The 12,055-nt window shown below is 37.9% G+C and overlaps 1 protein-coding gene across 13 annotated transcripts in view; it reads right to left on the reverse strand.

Annotated features, from left to right (window-relative positions):
• LOC143028316 (endoribonuclease Dicer-like) overlaps positions 1 to 12,055 on the reverse strand; it is a 111,863-nt gene that overhangs the window by 34,785 nt on the left and 65,023 nt on the right. For all 13 annotated transcript variants that reach the window (XM_076190227.1, XM_076190226.1, XM_076190231.1 and 10 more), the window contains one exon: positions 11,029 to 11,160. In XM_076190227.1, coding sequence (XP_076046342.1) covers positions 11,029 to 11,160 — 132 coding nt within the window. The remainder of the gene's footprint in view (positions 1 to 11,028; positions 11,161 to 12,055) is intronic.

Raw genomic sequence — 12,055 nt, forward strand, 5'->3', positions numbered from 1 at the left:
CGTAACCTGAAAATTTCGTATGTAGAGCCTTTCGTAAGAAGAGGTACTACTGTATAAGAATAAAAACCAGCAGAGAAGGGAGAGGATACGGTTGTGTGGAAAATGGCTGTGTATGGATAATAGCATGATAAATGGAAGGGAGTGGGTAGAGGATGGGGGGGGGGTAGGGAGTGGTTATGTGTGAATGATATTTTGACACAGCCCAAAGGGATTTTTTCACATCTTCAATACTTCTACAAGGAAATGGAGAGGGGGTAGCCAATTTAATGAAGCTACCTTCCTATGGATGTGCTGTGTCTTGCAGCATTGCTTTTGACCCAGAGTAGTGGGCAAGATACAGGGATGACCCATCATACATAAGGATACAAGATGAGAGGGAGGGAGGGGTGATGGATAGGAGTGGAATAGGTGGGGATGAAATGTGTGGGAGTGGAATCATGCCTTTTGAATTTGGCTACCTCACTGGTAAGGGCAAAGAGCCCTTGTGTAATGCCATAATTACTTTTTCATATACGTATATATATATATATATATATATATATATATATATATATATATACGTGTGTGTGTGTGTATTAATATATATATATATATGTGTATACATATGATATATATATACATTATATATATGTATCCATATACATATATATATATATATATATATATATATATATACAAACACACGTCTGTATGGTTCATAATGATGTTTAGATAGGATATCTGTAGATCAATTAGACTGTAACTCCAACTAACTATAACTTTCCCTTGTAGATGCCTACAAAACTTGGAGGGCAATACAATGTTATCAACAAGAACAAGAACACCTTTCCACCACTACTGCATCCTTTGCCTTTTTGTGCCAAATGTAATGCCCAACATGGGTGGCATAATTGTCCGAACCGAAGGAGAACAATTCTACACCTTAAATTATCTACAAAAATTCTGCATAGAAATGAAAGGAAGAGATGATGTAGTTTTCCATAACTGAGGATTTACATACCACCCCAGGTGTTCCTTGAATAGGTAAGGTCAAGTTAGGTTGGAATATGTAAAGAGGTATAGAAATGGGAAGCTGCAGTCAGACTAAATGAAGGTCAACTGAAGGAGCACAGGGGTATCGCCTTCGGATTAAGGCGCCATTAAGCCTTGACAATCAAAACTGACAGGTCACTACATCTTAATCCTCCTCCCTTTTTTTTTTTTTTTCTTTCTCTATGTATATACTGAGATAGTGAATTAATGTAGATAACCTTGGATAAGTGTATTAAGGGATGTAATTGGAAAAAAGAGGAAAAGACATAGGTGGGAGTGGATTTATACCTGTGACTTTGGCTACCTCCCTTGTAAAGTGGTAAAAGCCCTTGGTGATTAATGCCAACAGTTGTCAGCCGACCCTCTGAAAAGAAAAATTGCCAAACCAAGGTGTCCAGACCCACTCCTCATCACATGAAAAAATAGGATCCAGAGATAGGAATTAGCACAGTGTGGCCAACATTGCTCATTGCATGCTGGAAAAAAAATTAGGTGTAAGAAAAAAGGTTGAGGCCTAGAGGTGCCCAACCATACAGGTTCTATATGTATATATATTCACCTAGTTGTACCTTCCAGGAAGGGGAGCTATGTTCGTGGTGCCCGTCTCTTTAATTTTGCACACCCTATCATTTCGTCCAGTTTCTTCCATAAATCCACCACTCTGTGGGGAAAGATGTTCTTTTTCACGTCTCTTCTATAACTGTCCTTTTTGAACTTCCTTCCATGTCCCCTTGTATTTCTCATATCCCAATTCAGGTCTTCTCTCTCAAGGACTTCCATACTTCTTATGATTCTATAGATGGCCAACAAGTCTCCTCTTTTTCTTCTTTGTTCCAGAGTCGGTACCTTTAGTTTTGACATTCTTTGTATGATAGTTCTGAAAGTGAGAGGGCCATCTTCGTAGTTGCTTTTTGGATTCTTTCAATTTTCCTTATATTATTTTTGGTACTGGGTGACCATAGTGTTGCTGGATACTCCAGTCCTGGTCTTATCAGTGTGACTAGTATTTTCTTTACTATTCCTTCATTCAAGTACCTTTATTGGTCTTGGCAAGTTGTAGGTTTCTCCAACAATTTTGTTTATCCGTTTATCAGGGGACATGTCCCTTGTGATGATTACTCCCAGGTCTTTTTCAAATCTCTCTTTACTTCCTTTTCACTGATTTTATATTGTCCTGGTATCCTGTTTTTACTTTTTCCAAATTCCACTATACTACATTTCTTAATGTGAAAATCCACTTCCCACTTCTGACTCCATTTCCAAACCCTATTTACATCTCTCTGCAGTGACCCACAGTCTATTTCAGTGTACACTTTTCTCAACAACTTTGCATCATCAGCAAAGAAGCTCATGTAACTGTCCACACCCTCGTCCATGTCATTCACATAAATAGCAAACATTATTGGAGCTAGTACTGATCCCTGTGGAACTTCACTAATCACCTCTTCCCAAGTAGAACTCTTATCTCTGAGTACTACTCTCATTTTTCTTCCACAAAAGAAAGCCTCCATCCATTCTACTAGTTTACCTTGTATCCCTCCTATGGATTTCAGTTTTCTTAATAGTTCTCTATGTGGCATTTTATCAAAAGCTTTTTGTAGGTCTAGGAAAGCACAATCTGCCCATCCTTCCCTTTCCTGTATTACCGTATTTTCCGGCTTAAAATGCGCATCGGGTTATAATGCGCACCCATGCACTTCGTTATCTCAGTACACAGATAGCGCGCACCGATGTATAACGCGCATGTCAGGAAAAGTCACTGGTGGCTAAAGCTCGTGAACTGCATGTATGCGACTCCTGCTTGCGTTGGTCCATTGTTTTGTGGGAAATTTGAGCCATGAAAAGTTTATTGAATACAAAATGTACATGAGAATTTCGGATTTTTACAGAAACTTTGTAATTTACTATCCTGAGGGAATAATTCATCTTACAAGTTTTTATCACCGTGTTCAAGTTTTTATCACTGTGTACAAGTTTTTATCGCCATGCAGCAACTATGTTTCGGTTCATAAGTGTCTTTACTGAAGTGACGTTTAGTTTAACAAACTCTCGCAAGAGGGTGTTTAGTGTAGGCTAGATTGGCAATAGAACTGTCAATCTTGGCCTTGATCTCGCATATTCTGGGTGAGCTAAAACGGCCAACGTTCATGATGTTGGTACCAGTGCTGTTTTACAGATCCCAAAATTTTGCATAGACTACGATAATTAATGTTAGTAAAAATAAACCAATGAAATAACAGCGATTAATTACTTAGTATCATGTGAACGAGGTTACATGGAGAAGTATTTTTCATTGGCTAGAGCCACCTCTGGGAAATCTGTTGATTTGTCATTAAATTGTCAGTTTTGGCATCAATCAGCACACAACTAAGAAAAAGTCGGAACTACATGTACCGGTATATGACTCATGTTGTGCGTTGGTCCCTTATTACTTTGTAGTTTAAATAATTTGTAGGAAATATGATCTAAAAAAAGTTTATTGGAAGTAAAATATACAGAAAACTTTCGGGATTTTTACAGAAAATTTTCATGTTATATCTTGAGGAAATAATTCGTCTTTACCATTTTTTATTTAATACTGAAACAAACTACAGACTGTTTCGTTTTAGCTTTGAACCTACAATGACAGTGGTGAAATAGGACAGTCTCTCATCGAGGTGACGTTTAGTTAATATAACTCCCGAAAGAGGGTGTTGTAGTCAGGTGTTTGACACGAGTTTATGAACGGCCGCAACGGAATTTGTACCATACCTAAAGTGAAGCAACAAAGCCATCATAAAAATTCAAACTAGGATGCTGTGAACATGGGCAAATATCATGAATATTGATCATGTTTCATGGTGTTTAGGCCTATTTAAACATGAAAAATAAGATTCGATAGATACCTACCTATACCAAATATTTATATAGCCCATGCTGGCGTATTCTTTCATGTCACCATGGCTGTTCTTCTTGTTCTCACGGAATGTCACGGAGAAGTGTGCCATCCTGACTTTGTGACGGCCAGCATTGTCACGTTGTGAAAAAAATTACACACACAGCTGCAGAATTTTTATCGTAGGCCGTAGATAATGCGCACCACCGGATAACGCGCACCCACCATTTTTAGGCCCTTCCAACGGAAAAAAGTCGCGCACTATACGCAGGAATATATGGTATATCTAATAGTCTTGAATGTAAGCAGCTCAGATTTGTGGCACATCTTCTTCCCTGTCTGAATCCAAACTGTTTCGGGTTTAGTATATTCTCTTCCAGATGTTTTGTCCACTATTTTTGATAACTTTTTCACAAATTTTGGCTACAGTACTTATATGAGAAACCAGTCTGTAATTTTTTGGGTCTTCCTTGTTTCCTCCATTATATATTGGTACGATGTTGGCCTTTTTCCAGTCTTCTGATATTTTTCTTTAAGTGAGCATCTTATTATATATTTTGATTACCAGTTCTTCTTTACACTCCTTTAGTATTCAGTTTGCAATTCCATCCAGGCTGTGCAATTTCCTGACATCAACATTTAGTATTTGGGCCATTATTTCTACTCATGTTGTTATCATTTCCCCCCTAGGTAGAGAGGGGGATCTCAATTCTCACTTTTCATCCTTGTGCCATACATTTTCTCTTGTGAAAATTGACTTGAAATGTTTACTCATGACCTCAGCCATTTCTATATGTTCTGTGTATGCCATACTCCCTTGGTGTAGTTTCTTTATTTCTCGCTTGTTTTTCAATTTGCTGTTCAAATATCTACAGAATAGTTTTAGTTGATCCTTACATTTTTCTATTATGTCTTTTTCATAATTTCTTTGTTTTCCCTATGTATTTTTACACATTCATTCCTTTCATTGATATATATTTGCCAATTTCTAGGATTTTTCTCTATTTTGGGGGCGCATAAATCATTGCAAACTCTCTTTTTCATGTCATTATCTTCAACTCTTATCATGACCATTTCCACACTGTCCCATTTGTAGCCTTCATCACATTTAAATATTTCTTAGCCAAGAGCATGACTCCACCCTGTTTCTCCTCTCTATTTCTAAGCCAGTGATTATAGAATCCATTTCCAACACTGGTGATAGGGGACCCCTAAATTTTGCCTCAACAATTCCCATTACATCTGGCTTTACTTCTGACAAGTAATGATTAAACTCATGTAATCCTGAAGTTAATTAATTTATATTAGTATAAGCCATTTTTAATTTTTTGCACTCTCCTTCTCGTTCTTTGTTCCTTTCGTTTAGTTTTCTTAAACATACAATTTCCTCAGTTTCATGTCTAACACTCTCCAAAAGAACTTCTTTTTGTCAGTCTCCATTTTTTTTTTTTTCCCTTTAGCTTCGCTTCTTAATGTTTTCCATTTCCTCAAGGTTCATATCTCTTTTCATCCATACATCTTTATAGGGCTCAGTATTTTCTAACTTTCCTGTTCTTGCTAGTATCTCTTCCAGTGCCCTTTGTGACCTTAATTTGATCTTTAAGGGTTGATTTCCTTCTTCTATATATTTACGCAATCTATACACTTTCTCTATTTCCTTTTCTAATTCTTGCTCTTTATCTTGTACTACTCTCAAAACATTTCTTGCTAATTCTTTCTCTTCTTTGTCTATTACAAACCAGAGTTCTTTTTTCTTTTTGACCAAATACTACTATACACTTGTTTTTGTCTACTGTATCTCTCACCAAGTTTTTCTTTTCTTTGATTACCTGAATGACTCTTTCCTCAGTGTTCTCCTGCATTTGTTGCTGAACAATTTCCTTAAAAGATACTTTATCCTTTTTGTGATCTTTTTCTATTCCTTCCTGAGTTGCTGTATCTTTTCCTCGCCTATACTTCCTCCAATTTTCATGGTCATTGTCTTCATTTGTTTATTCACCTCCTTTGTTATTTGCAGTATCTTCGCTCCAATTTCTCATTTTTATGTTTTACTTCAACTAATTTTTTTTAGGACACTCACTTTTTGATTTGTTTCAGCACTTGCATTCCTTAATTCACTAATCTCTTGATAAAATATATCTTGTTGCAAGGATCCCTGAGACTAAATCTTTCAAACCTCTCATTTCCTTCTCCATGTCTATAATTCTTCTCAAGTTACCTCTTTCTTACCTTAATCCAGAAAATGGCCTTTCATCGTAGTTTTCTAATAATCTCCTCAGGACTATTGGAGTCTCTAAGCTCATGTTTACTTTTCATTTTGTTGCTCTGCCACCAGGAATCTCATCTGGCCTACTTTCATTTCCTTCCATCTTCTTTCAATACTATTTTTTTTTAACTTACCTCAGGCACTCACGAGCACTCCCCCTTCCCATTCAACACAATCTAGATATCCTGTTATTCACTGATGAATGGTCCCATTTTTAATGTAGTCCCCAGGAGCACCACTTGTTGACAGGCTGATGACTGAAAAGTATGTGGGGATGATATGTATTTACCCAGATGTATCTTACGGAAAAGATGTAATGAGAAATAGACATTTGGGAATGGATGCTAAGAGGAGATTGTATGAAGGAGTGATTGTACCGACAGCACTGTATGGGGCAGAAACATGGAACATAAGAGAGGAAGAGAGGAGGAGTTTGAAGATGTTTGAGATGAGGTGCCTTGGAAATATAATAGGGGTTACTAAGCTGGATAGAGTGAGAAAAGAGAAGGTGAGGAGAACTGGGATGGAAAGGTAGTTGGGAGATAGGGTCGATGAAAGAGTATTGGGATGGTTTGGACACATGGAAAGAATGGGTGAAGAAAGATTCGTAAACAAGGTGTAGAAGGCAGAGGTGAAAGAAGTGAATATGAGGGAGTGACCAAGGATGAGATGGATGGATGGGGTAAAAAGGGCATTGGGAAAGAGGGGAATGTCTGTTTAGGAAGGACAGGAGAAGACAGAAGATAGGGGTGAATGGAGAATGGTTGTGTATGGATGATGTTGTTATGCATGGGGGTGAGTGGGTGGGGGGTGAGGGAGTACGTGTGAAAAATAAATTGATGCAGCCCGAAGGAATTTCTCTCCATCTCCATTTCTGCACGAGGGGACAGAGAGGGGGTTTCACCAATTGAATAAAGCAACCTTGCTGTGGATGTGCTGTGTCTTGTGACACTGTTTCTGACCCAGGGCAGTGGGTGAGATGCAGGGATGACCTGTTATCTAGGAGGAGCCAAGAGGGAGGGAGGGGGGTGTATGGGAGTGGAGTAGGTGGGGATGGAATGGGTAGGAGCGTATTTTATGCCTTTGTTTCTTGGCTACCTCCCTTGTAGGAGGGAAAAAGCCTTTGGTATATGTACATCCATATTTAGTTCTATCGTGATAACAGCCCATGCACCTTATCCAATGATTCATTCCATGTGCCAAAATTCTGTCACATTACCATAATTTTCATCATGTGTTTGTGAATTTATAAGAAAATAAGACTTTGATCTGAGATCCTTTTGTTGGTTGTAAATGTAATCAATCATGTTAGATAAGGCACATAAAGATACTTTGAATAAATACAATTTTATATTAATAAATGTTTTAAAGTCCAGTTACTACACTTGGTATATGTATGTAAATACCAGCAGCAGGTTACTACTCAAATATATACAACCTTTCATTTGTATCATACAATATATCTTAAGGTTGTATTAGACCAGAGGTGGGCAAACATTGGCTTAAGTGTCAAATGTGGCACACCAAAAACTTTTCTCCAGTATGTTGTCATAATGTTTCATGATGTGCCATGATATGACACAAAGATATGCAAATGTAACACAGTAGCTTCTGTAAGTTGTGCTAGGTAATTTTAGTCCATGTATGCCCTTACTAGCCATCTTATGGTGCCAATACATAAAGTGATATTGAATTCGACTGCTACTAAGCTATCTTACGTTGGATAATAAGATACAGGACTATAATAATAGGTAACTTATGATAAATGATCAGTTACAGGAAAATTGCTGAGGAGTATGCAAAATGTTAAGGGTCAATACAACAATGATGGCATAGGGAATTAGTGCTTTCACAAATTGTGCTTAGTTCTTAGCAAGATTCAGATAGATGGCAAATGATAAATTGTAAGCCTTCTTCACTCAAAAAATAAAGTGGAAGGATTGTGTGAAGCCAGGTAAATATGAGCATAGACTAAGCCTATAGATACAGCAAAATGTGCCCCACATATAAAAAGAGGGTTGTGTGCTGTGCTAACACATTCACACTCTTGTTCAAAGTCCTCATAGCTTGTAAGTTCACTCTGTACATATTTTATAATATATAAGTAGTTATATTTTGCATTTTGCCTTTATTTCATATCCAGTGTAAGAAAGAAAATCTCCTAACTAAAGGCATAAGGTACGCTGACAACTGGATTGATAGAAATGATCAAATCATGACCAGGTTTGATACAGCAAATAATAAACAACACACCAGATTGTGACAATGTAAAGCCCAGGCCCACCCTAGAAAATAATGAAATAGATAAACTGCAAACTTCTTTGCTGAGCTTTGTATTTCAACAGAATATAATCTGCAAGACAAGTCTAGAGCAATAGACTGACTGAACACACCCATTTTCCCTCTACTCTGTTTCTCTTTTACCCTTCACACCTCCCATACTTCTTTCAATTTCTGGTATTCTTGATACCTATTTATCTATGAGGAGGTAAGAAGGAGAGCAGGGGTGGAAAGGGACAGGGTTAATGAAAGAGTATTGGGATGGTTTGAACACATGGAAAGAATAAGTGAAGAAAGATTAGTAAGAGGTGTGGAAGGCAGAGGTGGAGGGAGTGAACATGAGGGGGCAACCATAGATGAAATGGATGGATGGGATAAAAGAGGCATTGGGAAAGAGGGGGTGTCTGTTGAGGAAGGAAGGGAGAAGACAAAATATAGGGGTGAGTGGAGAATGGTTGTATATGGATGATGCTGTGATGCATGGGAGTGGGTGAGGGAAATGTGAGAATTATATTTTGATGCAGCCCAAAGGGATTTCTCCCTGTCTTCTCCCAAGATAAGAGGTACGGAGGGGAGGAAATGGGAGTAGAGTATGTGGGGATGGAATGAGTGGGAGTGGATTTTATGCCTTTGTTTTTGGCTGTCTCCCTTGTAAGGGGAGAAAAAGTTGTTGGTATATACTGTATATATATATGTACTTTGCTTACCTTAAGCACTTCTCTGTTTCCCTCCTTTTATTTTTACCTCCTCTCTAAATTTCCATTCTATTAGATGATAACAATCCCAGCTCTCTCTCCTAAATACATGCATACAAATCTCCCAATCCTACTTTCGTATACCACTACCTAGTCTACTAATGCACTCTCATCACCTTGTCCCACACTAAAATTGTGTTTACTATCATCAATTCCCTTAAGCACATTTCTAAAACCTCTCCAATATAATTCTTAACTGATACCCTGTACCACCTTATTACTCCATCTAATGTCCTACCTCCCACTCTAGTCTCGAGATCCCTAACACCACTACTTTACATTCCTACCAAAACTCTCTACACTCCTATTTCAATAAATCCAAAAAGCCTACCTTTCCTATTAACATTTCTCACTAACAAAAACCTGTTTCCCCCATCCTAATTTCTCCTTTGCCCACATTTACCTTGAAAACACTCCCCTCCACTCTACAATGGACTCCCCTATCTATCATTTACCAGTAGTGCTACTTCTTCTATCCCTCACCTCTTTGCCACTCCTGACACCCTACCCACCATACTCCCAAATCCCAATTCATCCTTTCCTTAACCACTTCAATGATGGCGCCTATGTAGGCATCATGAGGCGCGAGTGGGTAAACGAGAATGCCAGCGTCGGCATCTTGGTTATATATTTTTTGTAGTTCGATTCTGTGAACTGTTTTGATAATGTTTTCTGTGTTTATTATTACTCAGAGTAAAAGAAAACAAGTAATACAGCAGTGACTATATTTCATAATGCGAGCAGTGTGATGAATTGTACATATGGCAGCTGATACTGTGCACAAGAATTTGACTCGTACTGAAGTAGTTAACTTCAGTTTCACTCAATACTGTGCCCTAGGTCTTCTTGCAAGAGACTCATGGCTCCTAGCTAAGCAGCTACAGCCACCAAGTGGGCCCAAGTTTAGCCAAGTCAGAAATTTTGTATTGTTGTCTAGGGATTGTTATTGTGGGGCAGTATAAAATGAGATCTTCAGTGTCTTCTGTGTGATGGTTTCATCCAGGACTGTTTGATTCTGTAGCCAGGCGTATTCTGTGTTGGTTCTGTCTTAGAGCTGGATGGTGTCCTGAACACATGCTAGTGGGAATATGATACAGGTTGAAAATTAAAATTAGTGTGTTAATGATATTTTGACACAGCCCAAAGGGATTTCTCCCCATCTTTTTTTCTGCATGAGGGGACGGAGAGGGAGGTAGTCGATTGATTGAAGCAGCCTTACTGTGGATGTCCTGTGTCTTACTACATTGCTTCTGACCTAAGGCAGTGGGTGAGATGCTGGGATGACCTGTCATCCAGGAGCCAAGAAAAGAGGGAGAGAGGGGAGGTGAATGGGAGTGAAGTATGTGGGGATGAAATGGGTGGGAGTGAATTTATGCCATTGACTTTGGTTACCTCCCTTGTAAGGGAGAAAAAGTCATTGGTATTTTTATGTATGTATGATTACCTGATCACTGGGTCAGTAAAGAAGGATGTATTGTAGTGGCTATAAAACCTCCATGGAAAATTAAAATACTGTTGAACCAATTTTAATCTTACATGGCTGACAAAAATATATGTTAATCATCTGCATGATATATGTAAACATCTCTGGTACAATATACTTATCAAGGTGGCCATAGAGTTAAATTCTCCCTATTTCCATTCTGCTGACAAACAATTGCTGGTTACTATTTTCTTGGACCAATTAAGATATTAACTGCCACATTGAAAAAGCTGAGAAAAAGAGAGCAAGGGGAGAGGAGGTGGAAAAATGGAGATAGAAGTTGAAAGAGAGAGAATCAAATTCTATTAGACTCACTTTCAATATATAATTTACTTACTCTTTTCCCAAATTCTTTGATTAAAAGTATAGCAATAAGAGTCTTCCCTGTACCTGTACCAAGCACAATGATACAGTTTTTTCCTTTTGCTTTTTCATACAGCTCCAACTGGTAAGATCTTGGAACAAGTTCCTGGAAATACAAGAATTAATATTGGATTTATGTATGAATATCAATTGTCTCAAATATGATATATCAAAGAATGTTTTCATATTCACCAATTTCATTCTGCAACAAAATCATAAACTACCATTTACCAGTTACAAAGGAAGAAACTAAACATATATGAAATAAACAAATCACATTTTCAGACATCACTTTAATACAATTGATCAATCCATTGCCTCAGGTTTCTCTTGCAAGAAACCTAATGCTTCCAGGTAATTGGCAATGACCACCAGATTGGCTTACAAGTCACTCAAGGATAATATTTTGTGTTGTTGTCTCAGTATGGCAATAGTGTGGCAATGTATGATGAGATGTTTATATCTTCTATGTGGTAATTGCATTTGGGGCAGTGTGAATCCATGGCTAGGATTATTTTGTACTGGCACCATGGTAGGGAAGGAAAGAATACTGACATAGATTTTTCCCATTCAGGTTGTAAAAGGCAACTAAAATGGGACGGAGGATGGGACTAAGTATCCTGGTCTCTGTAGCCCTAAGGGGTAAGTTCCTACAAGGAGTCAAGGCATAAGAAGATCTGGGAAGAATTCTCTTATTAGAACCCTAAGGTTTGGGTCTTTTAATGTGCATTCGTATGATATAGATGAGAGTAAATGGGAAGATACGAAGGTGGGCTGAAAAGTTCATAGGCCAACTCAAAATGGGTTATGCTACATTTTCTGATACTAACAGCATTTTTTTTTTTTTTTTTTTTTTTTTTTTTTTAGATTAACTGATGCTGATGCAGTAATTCAGGACTTTGAAAAGAATCAAAGAAATTTTGTGAATATCGATACAATTTGGCACCGTGGCATTTTCAAATATCTGCAGAAAAAGGGGTTATCCCCAGAGGGCATTCATG

Source organism: Oratosquilla oratoria, chromosome 9 (genome assembly GCF_046742065.1).
Source record: "Oratosquilla oratoria isolate Oo_2021 chromosome 9, ASM4674206v1, whole genome shotgun sequence".
In the NCBI taxonomy this organism is placed as follows: Eukaryota; Metazoa; Arthropoda; class Malacostraca; order Stomatopoda; family Squillidae; genus Oratosquilla; species Oratosquilla oratoria.